We start from the raw sequence: 18,265 nt of genomic DNA on the forward strand, positions 1-18,265 counted from the left end.
CAGGTGCCCCAGTTATCAACCTATTTTAAGTCTGATTATTAATGCATTCAATGCAAGACAGTACATTTAAAATACAGACTAAAGTTAATTTTTTTTAGAAGATATAGTCCAGTGAAAGTTTTTTGCTTAGCCAAACTAAGAACATTGAACTACAAGGTGATCTCGAGAAGGCACCATATATGCCATATTGAACATCAAAATTGTTTTGTACTTAAAAACAATGAAAATCCCAACTCACAAATATATACTGCTGCAAAGGTAATTAAAGCACCCACAGTTCACTTTACAAATATAGGTAGGCTTGGGGCACATGGGTGGCTCAGTCAGTTAAGCACACAACTTTGGCTCAGGTCATGATCTCACAGTTTGTGGGTTCAAGCCCCACATGGGGCTCTGGGATGACGGCTCAGAGCTTGGAGCCTGTTTCATATTCTGTCTCTCTCTCTCTCTCTCTGCCTTTCCCCACCTGTGTGTGTGTCTCTCTCTCTAAAATAAACATTAAAACATTTTTTTAAATATACATATATATAGGTAGGCTACTCTCAAAACAAAACAAAACAAAAACAAACAAGAAAAACAACAAAAACTGCCAGAATTCTCTAGGGAGAAGAAAAGAGAGAGAGAGAGAGAGAGAGAGAGAGAGAGAGAGAAGCAAACCAAGAAACAGACTCTTAACTATAAAGAACAAACCAATGGGGGTGCCTGGGTGGCTTACTAGGTAGAGAGCATCCAGCTCTTGATTTTGGTTCAGATCTTGATCTCAGAGTTCGAGCCCCACATCAGGCTCCACACTAAAAGTGCAGAGCCTGCTTGGGATTCTCTCTCTCTCTCTCTCTCTCTCTCTCTCTCTCTCTGCCCTTCCCCTGCTCTTGCTGTCTTTCTCTGTCTCTCTCTCAAAAAAATAAATAAATAAACTTAAAAAAAAAGAACAAACTGATGGTTACTGAAGGGGAGTTGGGCAGGGGAATGGGCTAGATGGATGATGAGTGATGGGTATTCAGGGGGGCACTTGTGATGAGCACCGGCTGTTGTATGGAACTGTTGAATCACTAAATTCTACATCTGAAACTAGTATTACACTGTATGTTAACTAACTAGAATTTAAATTAAAACTAGGAAAGAAAAAAAAAAGCACCAGAAGTCTCCAAAGCTTTCTTTTTTTTTCAAAATTTTATTTAAATTCCAGTATTTCTAGACATAGTGTGACAAGTTTTTTATCCGAAAGTCAGGGAGTTCATCTTTGGCTTACTCAATATATTCAATACAATTTAGATCTTAAAGAAAAAGGATTGTGAATCCATAGCTCAAATCTGATGCTACGTATTTGAAAGTTGCTGAGAGTGTATCATATCCTCTCATAGTTCTTCTCACAGGAAAAAAAAAAAAAAAAGAATTTGTGACTAGGTATGGTTAACCAATGTTATCTAGGGGCACCTGAGTGGCTCAGTCGGTCAGCCATCTGACTCTTGGTTTCAGCTCAGGTCATGATCTCATGGTGGTGAGATAGAGCCCCACATCAGGCTCCACACTGACAGTGCAGAGAGTGCTCGGATCCTCTCTCTCCCTCTTCTCTCTGCCCCTTCCCTGCTCATGTTCCTTGTCTCTCTCAAAATACATGAATAAACTTTAATTTTTTAAAAAAAAATGTTAACTAGACCTGCTATAGTGATTATTTAGCAATAAATATTAATGTTGAATCATTGTTATACACCTGAAATTAATATAGTATTGTATGTCAATTATGCCTCATTTTTTAAAGAAGTGGCCGGCATACGGGGCACCTGGGTAGCTCAGTTGGTTAAGCATCCGACTTCGGCTCAGGTCATGATTTCACAGTTGGTGAGTTCCAGCCTCACATTGGGCTCCGTGCTGACAGCTCAGAGCCTGGAGCCTGTTTCAGATTCTGCGTCCCCCTCTCTCTCTGCCCCTCCTCTGCTCGTGCTCTCTCTCTCTCTCTCTCAAAAATAAATAAACAGTAAAAATAAATAAACAAATAAAAAGTGACTGGCATATAATAGATGTTCAATAAATACTTATTAAATGAATGAAAAGAAACTGAAGCTATGAAGATAGAAGGAACTTAAGTACTTTGTTTTAGGAGTTTTTCCCCCAGTTTTATTGAGAAATGATTAACATACATCACTGTATACGTTTAAGGTGTAGAACATGATGGTCTGATTTACATATACTGTGAAACAATTACCACAATAGGTTCAGCTAACATCCATCATCTTGTATAGATACAATAAAAAGGAAAGAAAGAAGAAAAAACAAAAATGTTCTCCTTGTAAGAATGGGAACTCCTGGGATTTACTCTCTTAACACCTTTCCTATACCCCATACAGTAATGTTAACTGTAATCACCATGCTATACACAACATCCCCAGGACTTATTTATCTTATAAATGTAAATTTGTACCTTTAACCACTTCCTCTGATTCCCCCTCATCCTACCTTCCAGCTCTGGTAACCACAAGTCTTATTTCTTTGTCTTTGAATTTGGTTTTTGGTTTTGGTGAGGGGGTATTCAGACATAAGCCAGATTGCACAGTATTTGCCTTTCTCTGACCTATTTCCTTTTTTTTTTTCTGACCTATTTCCTTTAGCTTAACACTTTCAAGGTCCATCCACATTGCTGAAAATGGTAGGATTTCCTCATTTTTTATGGCTAAACAATATTGTATATAAACCATAATTTCTTTATCCACTCATCTGTCAATGGACACTTAGCTGTTTATATATATTGGCTGTTGTAAATAACACTGCTATGAACTGGCAGGTGGGGAGCAGAGATCTTGTCAAGTTAGTGTTTTCATTTCCTTTGGATATATTCCCAGAAGCGAAATTACTGGGGGCACCTACGTGGCTCAGTCGGTTGAGCGTCCAACTCTTGGTTTCGGCTTAGGTCATGAGCTCATGGTTCGTGGGTTCAAGCCCCATTGTCAGGCCCCGTGTTGGCAGCATGGATCCTGCTTGGGATTCTCTCTCTGCCCCTCCTCTGCTCACTCTTTCTCTCTCTCAAAATAAATAAATAATCCTTAAAAAAAAAAAAGAAGAAGCAAAACTGCTGGATCATATGGTTGCTCTATTTTTAATTTTTTGAAGATCCACTATATTGTTTTTCATAGCGGCTATATCAATTTACAATCACACCAACAGTGCACAAGGATTCAGTTTTCTCCACCTCCACACCAGCATTTGTTATCTCTTGTCTCTCTCTCTCTCTCTCTCTCTCTCTCTCTCTCTCCATATATATATTTAAGTAAACTCTACACCCAACATGGGGCTTGAACTCACAACACCGAGATATATTTAAGTAACCTCTACACCCAACATAGGGCTTGAACTCACAACCCTGAGATCAAGAGTCAAATGCTCTTCTGACTTAGCCAGCCAGGCGCCCCTGTTATCTCTTGTCTTTTGGATGATAGTCATTTTAACAGGCATAAAATGACATCTCATTGTGGTTTTGACTTGCATTTCCCTGCATGACTATTGATGTTGAGCATCTTTTCATGTACCTGTTGGCCTTTGGTATATCTTCTTTGGGAAAATATCTATTTGGGTCCTTTGCCCATTTCTTTAATTGGGTTATTGGGGTTTTTTGGATTGAATTATATCCATTCTTTATATATTTTATATATTAACCCCTTATAAGACATACGGTTTGCAAATATTTTCCCACTCTGTAGTTTGTCTTTTCACTTTGTTGATAGTTTCTTTTGCTGTACAGAAGCTTTCTAGTTGAATGTAGTCCCACTGGCTAATTTTTTATTTTGTTGCTTGTGCTTTAGTGCCAGATCCAGAGAATTTGGATCAAGACCTATGTCAAGGAGCCTTGTTTTCTTCTAGAAGTTTCATAGTTTCAGGTCTTATATTTAAGTTGTTAATCCATTTCAAGTTAATACTTGTGTGTGTGGTCCAGTTTCATTCTTTTACATGTGAATATCCAATTATCCCAGCACCATTATTGAAGACACTATCTTCCCTCTGTTGAGTATTCTTGGCTCCCTTGTCAGATATCAGTTGACCGTATGTGTTTGGGTTTTCAGTTTATGCTTTTGGCTCTAGATTCTGTTCTATTGGTCTATTTGTCCAGTTTTATGTCAGTACCATACATTTTGATTACTATAGCTTTATAGTATAACTTGAAATCAGGAAGTCATGACGCCTCCTGCTTTGTTCTTCTTAAGATTTCTTTGCTTTTTTGGAGTCTTTTGTGGCTATACATTTTGGCTTTTTCTACTTCTACTAAAAAAAAAAAGCCACTGGAATCTCGATAGGGATTACATTGAATCTGTAGATGGTTTTTGGTAGTATGGATATTTCACCAATATTAATTCTTCTAACCCATGAGCACAGGATACCTTTCCATTTATTTGAGTCTTCTTTGATTTCTTTCATCAATAACTTCTAGCTCTCAGATTAGAGACCTTCCCTTCCTCGGTTAATTTTTTTTTTTGTATTTGTTTTCAATATATGAAGTTTATTGTCAAATTGGTTTCCATACAACACCCAGTGCTCATCCCAAAACATGCCCTCCTCAATACCCATCACCCACCCTCCCATCCCTCCCACCCCCCATCAACCCTCAGTTTGTTCTCAGTTTTTAACAGTCTCTTATGCTTTGGCTCTCTTCCACTCTAACCTCTTTTTTTTTTTTCTTCCCCTCCCCCATGGGTTTCTGTTAAGTTTCTCAGGATCCACATAAGAGTGAAAACATATGGTATCGGTCTTTCTCTGTATGGCTTATTTCACTTAGCATAACACTCTCCAGTTCCATCCATGTTGCTACAAAGGGCCATATTTCATTCTTTCTCATTGCCATGTAGTACTCCATTGTGTATATAAACCACAATTTTTTTTATCCATTCATCAGTTGATGGACATTTAGGCTCTTTTCATAATTTGGCTATTGTTGAGAGTGCTGCTATAAACATTGGGGTACAAGTGCCCCTATGCATCAGTACTCCTGTATCCCTTGGGTAAATTCCTAGCAGTGCTATTGCTGGGTCATAGGGTAGGTCTATTTTTAATTTTTTGAGGAACCTCCACACTGTTTTCCAGAGTGGCTGCACCAATTTGTTCCTCGGTTAAATTTATTCCTAAACATATTATTGTTTTTGATATGCTTGTATATGGAATCATTTTCATTATTTCTTTTTCATAAAATTCATCAGTAGTGTCAGGAACTCCTTTGAAAGAGTTCTGAAGTGTTTCCAGGTGTTTTCAGATTGCTCTTTCAAAGAAATAACAGAGAATTTTGTATTTGGGGAATACTAGAAAAAACATAAACATGAAGAACATAGAAGCTCACTTGAATAGATGAGCAACTATTAGGTGCAAAGCTGTTCTGACACTTATCCAGAAAACTTGCACCAGCATCCATGTGTACACAGAAGACCACAATTACATGTCACGTATGTGACAGGTCTCATGATTACTGGTTAGCAAAGATGAGCACAGGCTATATCTGGAGATAGCTGCAACAACTGTATTACAATGGGAAAACATCAGTGATTTCTATCAGTAACAAAGTCACCGTACAGCTAATATTAGCATAGTCTGTCATCACCACTCATAATTGAAGGAAATGTCAAAGTTCGGTTAGTGGTTAGTGAAACAAGATGCAATTTTTTCCATCCAAATCCACTGACGCACCCCTATCCCTGCTCCCAAATTCTGACCATGGACCCTTTTGAGAAGGGTTCTGTGAGCCCAAGGTTAAAAGACCTCTTATCTAAGGAACATGTCACCCAATTATAAATCTATATCCTTTAGCGTCTGCCTCTGTGTCAACGTAAATAATAAGAAAGCTGCATAGGGAACTGTAATATAACACTATGCCCTCAGTTTTCACTGAAGATGAATATAAGTAACACTGACAAGAAAAAAACTTCTGCATCTTCTACAAAGTAGCTTTTAGAGATAGAAACTGTGATGTTATTCAATATTTCCAATATGATAATCCATGTAGTAAGCTCCTCCTAAGGTTTAGCAGCAAAAATAGTTTTTTCCATATATTTGGAGACAGAGAGCATCTCACATCTGGGGAACAACAAGCAATTCAGTTCAGCTAAATTGCAGGTTTATTAATGAGAGTACTGGGAGGTGAAGCTATACAAATAGATGAGAATCAGTTCAAGAAGGGTCTTTTATACCTTGCCAAAGAGTTAATTCATACAATAAGAAATGAGGAATAATGCTGTTGCTGATACTGAGGCCAAAGATATGCAATAGATCAAGCACTGTTTACATGCATTAACTCATTTAACCCTTACAACAGCAAATGAGATGACATTAGTATGACAGCCATTAAAAATAAGAAAAAGGTAACAATGAAAAATGACTACAAAATGATCCAGTCACATTGAAATACATACAAAACAACTTGAAAGATGTACACATCAATATTGATCATATTCTTAGAGATTACAAGAAATTTATATTTATTTCCTCATACTCTTCAAGGCTTTATAAATGTTTACAATACACTCGTGCTACTTGCTACTTCCTTGTTACTTCTACAACCCTCCTCCAAATTATTTCTTTGCTAAATATGAGATAGATGATAGATAGATAGATAGATAGATAGATAGATAGATAGAATGGCAGTGTATCTAAGAATGGACACCCATTAGTAGGTTAAAAGGGGAACACCTGTGGGGCGCCTGGATGGCTCAGGCGGTTGAGCGTCCTACTTCAGCTCAGGTCATGATCTCACACTCCGTGAGTTTGAGCCCTGCGTCAGGCTCTGTGCTGTCAGCTCAGAGCCTGGAGCCTGCTTCAGATTCTGTGTCTCCCTCTTTCTCTGTCCCTCCCCTGCTCATGCTCTGTCTTTCTCTGTCTCAAAAATAAATTAATAAAAACATTTAAAAATTTTTTTAAAACTAAGGGGGGAACACCTGCAAAAAATATGGAGCTAAAGCACTAGTGATGAGGCTAGAATAAAAAGTAGACTAATAAAATATGTAAAATATAGAGCATAAGAGTAAGAATAAGAGTAAGTTAGGGAGACTCCCAGGTTTCTTTTTTTTTCAGTTTATTTATTTTGAGAGAGACAGAGACAGTATGAGCAGAGGAGGGGCAGAGATAGAGGGAGAGAGAGAGAACCCCGAGCAGGCTCCACACCATCAGCGCAGAGCCTGACATGGAGCTCAAACTCACAAAACTGTGAGATCATGACCTAAGCACAAACAGACACTTAACTGACTGAGCCACCCAGGCTCCCCGACTCCCAGTTTCTATTTTAACGACTACTTGGTGGATGTCCATACCAATTACAAAGACAGAAAATTTAGAAGGGGGTTTAGGGACAAAGAAGACGATTAAATTTTGGAACATGCTGAGTGTGAGGTGTGTTTAGGATACCCACAGAAAGCTAGATATACAGAGTTTAAGCATGACAGGGAGGTAGCCTCCAAAACCTCAGAATTTCTGCTGTGAGTAGAGTGTCTTTGTTATTCAAGGTGGGCCCACAGGACCACACTTCATAGCTCATATTAATGGGCTGACTCATGGTGGGCATCTCATACTTTATGCTAACAACATGACTAAAGGTAAGGACTGGCCATGTCAGAAAGACCAACAATGTGATTAGAGGTTGGGGCTTTGAGCCAAGGTAACATCAGCTCAACCTCCACAGAGGGGGAGGGAGCTGGAGACTGAGTTCAGCAACACAGCCAACAATCCAAATAATCATGTTCATATACTGAAGCCTCAACAGAATTCTGGACATTGAAGTTCCAGTGAGCTTCCCAGGTTGGTAATACTCCATATGTACCATCATAAATCGATAGCAGGAGGCTACCTTGTCCCAAGGACAATGGAAGCTTGATGCCTGGAATCCTAGACTTTACCCTATGCATCCCTTCCTTTGGGTCTAAATTGTTTCTATTGGCTATAATAAAAATGTAATCCTAAATACAGCACTTTCTTGAGTTCTAGGAGTTTCTAGCAAATTATGGAACCTGAGAGAATTCATAGGAGCTCCTTAACTCATAATCAGCTGGCGTGAAGTGAAAGTGGCCCCAGGAACTCTTGTAGGTGGGGTCTGAAGTAAGAACAATGTGGGGACTGTTCCCTCTGCCGGTGCAATTTAGCTGGACACCTTTGCATTGTATGACTCCATTTTTATGAAATGCTTGAAAAGACAAAATTACAGTGACAGCAAAAAGACTAGTGGCTACTTTGAGCTAGGAGTATGCAGGGGTGACTTCCAAAAAGGTAAAGAAAATGTTCTACATATTTTCTAGTATACATTCTAGCATATACATTTTTTTAATCTATTCAATTTTACAGCTAAATGATTAAACTTCATTATACATAAATCATATCCCAATATGTCTGACTTAAAAAGAAGAGACAGAGAATTCTATGTCTGATATTATTGAGAATGTTAGTCACTCTATCACAATGTCCCTTTTGGTTAAGAGCTACAGGACAAATTCCTATCTATTCTTAGTCCAAGGACATTTTTATTTCTTCTAAATTTCTGGTTTTTCTTTAATGACATCACTGACAATTGAATCCTGAGACCTGAATTTGAACACAACTATGCAGGCCATCATAACTGGCTTTTTCAACACCATTCCTGGTTCAAATTTGCTTCCACTTTCTCTTACTCAAGTTTTAATGATTATCATACAGTCATATTTTACAGGTACTTTTAAATGGCCATAATTTTCTTCTAGAACAAGGTGGTGGTAAAATAACATTTCTAAATGCATATCTAGTATTTTACGATAGATTTGAGAGGAAATTTTTTCCTCCATTCTTTCACAAATATCTGAAAAACTAATTATGCTGCTTTGTTGGATAGCATCTGGATTCGCAACCTACCCTTCTAAGAAAAGGCTTCAGGCTCTTAGAAGTTTCCTGCAAAGTACCTATAAATTGCAAAATATGCTGAAGGCTCACCTATATTTCTTAAAATAATTTTGATTTTGTATACTATTTTAACATTATTAACAAACATACGCTATGAAAGTTGTGACACTGGAATTTTACATAGTCATCGGCATTCTCAATGAGAAATTACCCATTCAAAACTTGTTCTTAAAAATTATGATAGGCAAGTAAAATTTTAATTTGAAAAACAAAGTATGTGTCCACTGTAAAATTATTTCATCTTTCCTGTGCACCTGAAATTTTTGATAATAAAATGTTTGAAAAAATATGGGAGGGAGCATGTTAAGGTAATAATAATAAAGAAAATCTAAAAATTAGAAGAAAATTCAATAAATCAAATGTGGATCCCCAAAATAGACACTTGTAACTGAAGTATCAAAAATGATACATACAAAAGTCTCTACATGTACTTGTTCCAATTTCAGATATAAGTTGAAGTTGTATAAATAACAAAGCCCTCTAAGTTACTTCTTCTCAAACTTTACTGTGCATGTAAGTCATCTGAGGACCTTATTAAAATGTAGATTCTGATTGAATAGTTCTGGAGTTGAGTCTGAGATAATGCATTTCTTTTTTTGTTGTTGTTCTGAGATTAGGCATTTCTAACATATTCCTCGTTAATGCTGATGCTGTTGGTCCACAGACCACACTTGAAGTAAGAATGCTCTTTTTATTATTTTTTTAGGAATCAATAAAACCCTAGTTTTAAAATATATATAAAATAACTACTTATTAACAGAAATATCTTTATTTTGCTTTGAACTTCCTACATGTGAAACCTCAGTGTTATGCCAAATACAACCCAGATTTCTAAGTTTTGCCTGAAAGAGTTGTTATGACTTCTCCAAAGTTAACTCAAAAGTAACAATGAAAGAAACTTCTGAGTAGTCATAGCAGGGGCATGTATACTGGGGTCGTCTATCTTCTGGATAATTATGATTCAACTATGGAGGAAATATGTAACAGAATGTATGAACTTACTATTCATATCCATCTACTATTTATTCAGAGATTATTCCATGCAAATCAGCGCACTTGCTTCTAAAGAAATTCAGGCTAGACCTGACATACGAAATGTTCAGCTATCTAAAGAGTTCTTCAGTCCATTCACATAATGATTGATATCCCAGCTCTTCAGTGGAAGTAACGTTCTCCCCTGTTTGAGGTAAATGATCTCTTGCAGGCACACCATTTGGATACCTGGAAGAGGTAATTTATCTCAAGTGGGCAAACACTTTAATGAAAGCAAGAAGGTTGCCACCTGTCCAGTATTTACAGAGGCAAACTAGAAACTGGGGTCTCTGCCCACTGCCTGTAAATACATCCTCAAAGTTAAGAAGGTAGCAGGAGCAGCCACCCTTAGCACTTTCTGAGCAGTGAATTCAAGCTTATCGCTCTTGAACTTCCCGTTTCATGAGAGGCATAAAGTGATATACCAGTTCGTGTGAGATATCAGAACACAAAAAGACAGGTAAAACAATAAACATTTGGCTGGCGATTACATATACAAGAGATTTGGCTGAGAAGGTTACATTCACACCTAATAACTCTATAACTGAGGAACTCTTCTTAGCCCAATTCCACAGGGGAAGAGGGGAAGACATTGAGGCCGAAAGGGATCGAGTACCTTTCCCAATGTCACACACAAAGTTAAGCAATGGGACCCAGATTCGAATCTAGAGCCCAAGTTCTTAATTCATACTCTACTATGTACCCTAAGTGTTTAATTTTCCCTCTTCGGTAAAATTTTTCTCTCCTATATAATTAACAGTATGTGTATAATTCAGAACTTACTCTAAAAAGATAGGTACCTAAAAAGAGTATTTTTAAAAAGAATAATATACTTTTTTTTTACCTTGGAACAAAGATAATACAAGAAGTGACGCAGTTACTATTAAATATATTTAAAAACTACTACTTGATATTGACACACAGTACCCGTTTTCCTCAGGCTTAAAAAAAAAGTGACTGATGCCATCAATATGTAGTCTTGACATGTAAAATGATTTAAATTTTCAGCAAGTTCTTCAAAACAAGAAAATGAAAGAAGGAAGGAACAGAAAAGAAAAAATATGGCTCTAAGAAATAACTTTTTTTCAGTTCAGGATTTTCAGATTATTTCCTTAATAAACTTTACCAAGATTTTGCCATCTCAATATCCCACTTGGTTGAAAGAATTAAGATACTACTCATAATATTAGGTGATCCAAGAGACAATGAATCAATTACAAATCAAAGCTGAACTCATATTCCTGATAACTGTCCTGCGATGAAAAGATCCTATTATGAATTCGTTAAACAAATTATGAAATGCTCAACTGATAAATATTACCCAAACATTAAAAATAATTCCCCAGGGACACCTGGGTGGTTCAGGTCATGATCTCATGGTCTGTGGGTTCAAGCCCTGCATCGGGCTCTCTGCTGACAGCTCAGAGCCTGGAGCCTGCTTCGGATTCTGTGTCTCCCTCTCTCTCTCACTGCCACTCCTCTGCTTGTGCTCTGCCTCTCTCTCTCTCTCTCTCTCTCAAATATAAGTAAACATATATTTATGTGTGTGTATATATGTATGTATATATGTATATATATGAACATTTATATAATATATAATAAACACATATATACATGTATATAATCATTCCCTAGAAGAATATTAATAGAAATGGAGAAAATCCTTCAAAAGCATGACTTCTTTTAAGCTAAAGCTATTATAGCATGCCATAAGTGAAACACGGCATCATTTCTGTGATTTTCTTGCCAAAATTGCATGAACTGAATCGAATCATGAGGAAACATCAAACAGATCAAAACTGAAAGGTATTTTACAAAAATCAGTCTGTAATCTTCAAGAATATGATGGTCAAGGAAAGACTGAGGAACTTTTCCAAGCTGAGGGAGATTAAAGAAACGTCACTTAATGCAACGCATAATTCGAAACCAGATCCTTTTGCTATAAAAGACATGGTTGGGACAACTAGGGTAAGTCAAAGGGGATCTGAATGGTTTCCTGACGTTGATCACAGCCCTCTGGTTATGAGGAAGAATGTCTTGCCTGAAATACATGCTAAAATATGAGAAAGTAATGGGCATCATGTCAGCTACTTGCTCTCAAATCATTCAGCAAAAAGAGTCTCTATTGTGTATTTGCAACTATTCTGTAAGATTAAAACTATTTCAAAATCATTTTTTAAGCTCATTTATTTATTTTGAGAGACAGAGAGAGAGAGAGCGAGAGCGGGAGGGGCAGAGACGGAGGGAGAGAGAATCCCAAGCAGGCTCCACATTGTCAGCGCAGAGCCCAGTGTGGGGCTCGAACTCGCAAACTGTGAGGTCATGACCTGAGCAGAAATCAAGAGTCTGACATGTAACCGACTGAGTCACCCAGGCACCTCTCAAAATAATTTTTTTAAATGCAAATATAAAACAGTATGTAGCTTATGGTAACATTTATATCATTTGTTAGCCTGTTAGTAGATGGATGAGCAGGTGGTAGGAAGGAAGAAGGGAGGGTAAGAAGAAGAAATGAAGGGTGGGCAGACAGAAAGGCAAAGAGGCAGAGAGGAATAAAACAGATCGGAATAACACATAGCAATAGAAAATAATTAGTTGTCTAAAAATGCATACAGGCAGACGTGTGTACTACATTCAGGAATGTGATACACTACTTTCATGATGAGATGGGTTGTAAGGAAACAGGTTTTTTTAGCGCCCACTATATGCTAGGTACTGTTACAAAATGTTCAACAAGGGTTATCTCATTAAATCCTCATAAAAACCAGGAAGATAGTACTATCTCCATTTCTAGGTAAAGAGCCTGAGGTCTAGTAACAAAGTAACTTGCCCAGTTTCACACAACTAATAACTAGCAGAGCTGCAAACAAAATCAAATCCGCCTGGTACAAAGCTAATGCTCTTTCTGCTATATGCTAATGCTTATCATATATTTAGGTTATTTGTACACTTCAATTATAAACCCAACATGACTATGTAAGCTGTTACAGCTTTACATTTATTACCCTCACTATTATCTGTTAATAACCTCTCATGTACTTTAAGTGTCTGAAAATATTTTCCCATCCTTTCTGCTAAAGTATCAGGAAATTTCTACTACTAGGATACCCATGAAAATGAAAACACATTACCTGGAAAAGGTAATGCGTTAACTGGTCATCATATTTTGAATGAATTATTCTATGAGCCCAGCTTGTCAAGTCGCCTCTGCAAAAGGAACACACTGATCATTTTTGTACTAGTCCAGTAACAACTCAATTGTTTACCTGTCCAACCATATTCTTCCCTATACTCTTCAGGATTTCAATACATCAATTATTCTCCCCCTCTAAGCAACTATCACTTAACTCTTCCCTAACTACTTAGTGTTCTTTAGCCAACAACATTTAAAGGCTTCCCTAAAGATGAGTTTCCCTGAACTTGCTCTTTTCTCAAGCCATTAGAGGTACAACCAGATTCTAACAAGGCAGCTCTGTTCCTGGAGGGAGGCAAGCATTTAAAGACACACCATTCTCGGTCTACCTTCTCCTTGATAAGTCTTACCTACACATATTTTTATTAGAGTCTCAAATAATCATTGTGTCAATATCTTAACTTTAAGATATTACAAGGGTCCACTTTTGGAAAATGTGCTCAGGGAGATCACTGTCTAGTTTTACAAAGTCTCTATAATCTGATCGCATGCCAATGTTCCACCTTTTCTCCCACGATTCTCCAATATAGTTATAACAGAAAATACATTTTAGTAATCACCATGTATAAGCCAGATATGCTAGGCATGGATTTTCATTCCATCTCCTCAATGTCCCTCTTCCCATTCTGTGCCTACTCCCACCTCTGCATTTCTGCTCAGGCTCTGCCCTCCATTTGGATGCTGTCCCTCCTATGTAACTTATCTATCCTTCTATCTAGGCCCAGCGAAGGCCTTCCGTTAAGGCTCCCTGAGGCCTTCCCAATACTAGTAAGCCCCCACTACACTGTACCTATCTTGGATTCTTACATTTAAAGCCAGTATTTCCTCATTCAATCTTGATTACTTTCTGCCTAAAGTTATTCACGAATTGCCAATCTTGTTCTATAATCATTATGTATATTTTCTAGATGTCCAGATCCAAGTCATATATGTTTCTTTCATCTCCTGAAGATATATAGCACAGTGAAAAGAAAAAATAAATAAATAAAGTAATATACACAGGATTGTAGCTTAAGAAACCAATCTATGTTAAGTGTTCACACACCTACAAGAATATGATGAACACAAATAATCTGTTTTTCAAACTAACTCCAATAACTTTCATTAAGTTCTCTCAAGAATGTTAATTTTCCTCTTAAGTTATAATGCAAACATTCTTAAAATACATTTTATTTAGAGTTTTATTTCAGACTTCAAACCCAGTACATTGACGTTTTGCCAAAATACTAGAGATGAATATTGCTTACCAACATCAACGGGCCACAACCTAAAATTAATCTTTGCATCATAAGTTTCCCACTATAAGAACATAGATTTAGTTATCAGAAATCACAAGAAATGATCTATATGTATATAGCAGAGTTGTCTAAAGAATTAAACTACATCCCAAATTATTACTTCATGAATGCTTACAACATTCCACAAGGCAGGCAAGTATTATCAAATCCATTATATTATTTTTACTATTAATGTGTCTGAAATGGCCATAATTAGTCCAATGACATAGCTTAACCAGTAGGTAGGTGTATGTTATTCTTGAGAAATTAGTTTTCATTGAACTTTTCATACAAACATATCCTGCAATCTGAGTCATTAAAAAATTATTTATTTATTTATTTATTTATTTATTTATTTATTTATAATGTTTACTTATTTTTGAGACAGAGAAACAGAATATGAGCAGGGGAGCAGCAGAGAGAGAGAGAGAGGAAGACACAGAATCTGAAACAGGCTCCAAGCTCTGAGCTGTCAGCACAGAGCCTGATGCAGGGCTCGAACTCCAGAACAGCAAGATCATGACCTGAGCCAAATTCAGACACTTAACTGACTGAGCCACCCAGATGCCCCAGTAAACTGATTTTTAGACCTTCGGAAATCACTGATTATAGGTGGTTCCACACCTGGTAGAAACAGACTACTCAAATTAACTCTATTGAAAATTAATTAGGAAAAATAAAAACATATCACCAACGAGAAGTTTTCTACTGGTTCAGTTATTCCTCAAACTTCTAAAATGTATAGCTAGAAATAGAAATGAAAGAAGACTAAAACATTTGCAAGAACATTCCCAGTATTCATAAAAAAAAAAAAAAGTTAATGATGAGATTTCCTTTGGAATGTCAGATCCTAAAAGGAAAAAATAAGGTGGATACATTCACCAAGAAATGTCATTTAATTTCCCTATAAATTAAGACAAAATTACCCACCAAAATTTACATTAATTCTCTCCATCATCAAATAGAGATTTAATAATCTCTCTGTACCTGAATGAAGAAAGATGAAAACAAATATATTTTCTTCCTAGATGGTTTATTAAAATTTGAACTGTAAAGCATTTCTAGACATTTGCAAGGACCTAAAAGAGGGAATCGTACCTGTTTTACTAATGACTTCCTGTAACTCGGCCATAGAAGTGATGATTGCAGCCAGAAGGTCAGAACTGGTAAGCCAACTAAGTGCTTGCAAACAACGTAACTGCTCCTTTTGGTGCCCTACAAATAAAGAAGATCCATTATGCGATGTTACAAACTTTTAAAATCCATGTTTAAAATTCACAGCAATGTTTGGCTATTTAGGAAATAGACCAAAACTTGTACGCAGAACTTTGTCTAGTGTGGAAAAGTCTACAAGAAATGTTAGATTTGACTGACAATTTATTTATATATATAAATTAAGTGATGTCAAAAAAAAGAGAATAATTTTTTCTTTAGTTCTACTTATATTACTTAGCAGCTTGATTTTTTTATTTAAAAAACTTTTTTTAATGTTTATTTATTTTTGAGAGAGAAAGAGAGAGAGAGCATGAGCGAGAGAGGGGCAGAGAGGGGGGTAGACACAAAATCTGAAGCAGGTTCCAGGCTCTGAGCTGTCAGCACAGAACTGGACACGGGGCCCCAACTCCTGAACTGCAAGATCATGGCCTGAGCCGAAGTCGGAAGCTTAACTGACTGAGCCACCCAGGTGCCCCCTTAATAGCTTGATTTTTAAAGTTAAAAATTGAAATCACTATTTCCTCAGAATAGTGAAACTTTTTAAAAAAAAAGTTAACTGGTGGGGCGCCTGGGTGGCGCAGTCGGTTAAGCGTCGGACTTCAGCCAGGTCACGATCTCACGGTCCATGAGTTCGAGCCCCGCATCAGGCTCTGGGCTGATGGCTCAGAGCCTGGAGCCTGTTTCCGATTCTGTGTCTCCCTCTCTCTCTGCCCCTCCCCCGTTCATGCTCTGTCTCTCTCTGTCCCAAAAATAAATAAACGTTGAAAAATAAAAATAAAAATAAATTTAAAAAGTTAACTGGAAAATTTACATCTGTCTCATTTCCATTCAATTCCTCAATAGATTTTTAACTCTGATCATTTTATACTGACTCATAGAAAGTAAAAATAAATTATACTGCTAATTAATTTTAAATAGGGGAGAGTCTCTGGATCGACTTAATTGAAAAATCACTATATAAACTCTCCACCTTATGGTGAAAAGAGCATTCAAATATGATAAAGCTGACTATATATATATATGTATATATATACACATATATATACATATATACACACACACACACACACACACACACACACACACATAAAGCTAGGCAAAGTTGAAATTATATTTGCCACTTTCTTTAAATTTTAATGTTTATAACAAAAAATCAAAACCTAATTTATACATAAACATACATTTCTCCATACCCACACACATATCTACAACACATGAGAGACTATGTTACGTGAGTTGACATATTAAATGATTTTTCAAGTTTTTACACACATGGCTAAGCCTGGTCACATTGTATGTCCTTACACTCAACTTAGATTTTAAAAAGCTTAAATTATCTTACTTGGAAATTTATGCTTGTCTTTGGGCTCTCCTGTACACACCAACATGCCTATGCCTTCTTTGAAGCTCTCCATCCAGGTAAAAAGAGAGGCACACGATTGGCCCAAAATCTTGAGCCTATTTGCTGCCAAAATTGCAATTACACCTTTCCGGAATACACGTATCATCAGTCCTTTGAATGGCCTTTTCTTCATCTTAGCTTCCTCTTGCTTCTTTTCCTCTACGCTTGACAAAGCCTGGGCTAGAGTTCTGACTTCCAGTTTGAACAACTCAAAGGTGTTGAACTGCTCCTGGAGAAAATCTCTCTGTGTCGATAAGGCACATGACCGGCTATAGAGAGGATATAAGGCACCGGCCATCAATGCACAGGCTGCCAGCAAGGATGCTTGTTCCCTTTGAGTCTGTGATAACACAGTTTTGAAGCGTGAATTTTCGAGAACCATCTGTTCGTGTGACTTCTCAATACGGTTCAACTTTTCCATATTTTTTTCAGCAATTTCTTGAAATTTCTATAAGAGAAGTCGAATAAAATATTTTAAACAACTAGGCATTTTATTACTTCCTCTTTGTAGAAAGAAAACAAACTTTTGCTGACAACTAATTCTTCCTCAAAAGACCCATGTTCTAAATATCCAAAAAATATGTATGATGGAGCAACAGGTTAGATCTAAATGCGCATGTTGATCTAAACATTTTTTTTAACATTTACTTATTTTTGAGAGAGAGGCAGAGCATGAGCGGGGTAGGGGCAGAGAGAGGGGGAGACACAGAATCTGAAGCGGGCTCCAGACTCTGAGCTGTCAGCACAGAGCCCAATGAGGGGCTCAAACCCACAAACTGTGCAATCATGACCTGAGCTGAGGTCGAACACTTAACCGGCTGAGCCACGCAGGCGCCCCTAAATGTGCATGTTGATTTTTAAATCCTCTTACACAGAAACTTTACATAACATAGAACACATAACTCTAAAAGTACTTCATGAATTTCCCATACACCTATGCAGAAATACACATATTTAGAAAAAAGAATTTCTCCTCTTCCATTCCTCACTTTTATTTCCTGCTTTTTAAACAAATTACATCAGCAGTAGAGGTTTTCCTATATGTGAAAAGACTTTACTTTTTGCCAGAATAAGCAAAGGGTTAAATCAACAATATAACAAATAGCACTTGACTGTCTGCCATTTACTGGGTGAGGGGGGACTGATTCTCGGGTTAAAATCTCTCATTTCAGCTCTTTCTTACCTTCCTGAGACAGCAGACTGAACAAAGCACAGCCCCAATGGTGGGAGGAGATAACTAACTGTGAGCTGGGCCTC

The 18,265-nt window shown here is 37.1% G+C and overlaps 1 protein-coding gene across 11 annotated transcripts in view; it reads right to left on the reverse strand.

Moving 5' to 3' along the window:
* The window catches only part of CCDC171 (coiled-coil domain containing 171), a 351,008-nt gene that overhangs the window by 188,481 nt on the left and 144,262 nt on the right, over positions 1 to 18,265 (reverse strand). For all 11 annotated transcript variants that reach the window (XM_047831056.1, XM_047831053.1, XM_047831052.1 and 8 more), the window contains 2 exons: positions 16,949 to 17,456; positions 15,490 to 15,606 (listed from right to left, as the gene is read on the reverse strand). In XM_047831056.1, the coding sequence (XP_047687012.1) occupies positions 15,490 to 15,606; positions 16,949 to 17,456 (625 nt within the window). The remainder of the gene's footprint in view (positions 1 to 15,489; positions 15,607 to 16,948; positions 17,457 to 18,265) is intronic.

Source organism: Prionailurus viverrinus, chromosome D4, assembly GCF_022837055.1.
Source record: "Prionailurus viverrinus isolate Anna chromosome D4, UM_Priviv_1.0, whole genome shotgun sequence".
NCBI lineage: Eukaryota > Metazoa > Chordata > Mammalia > Carnivora > Felidae > Prionailurus > Prionailurus viverrinus.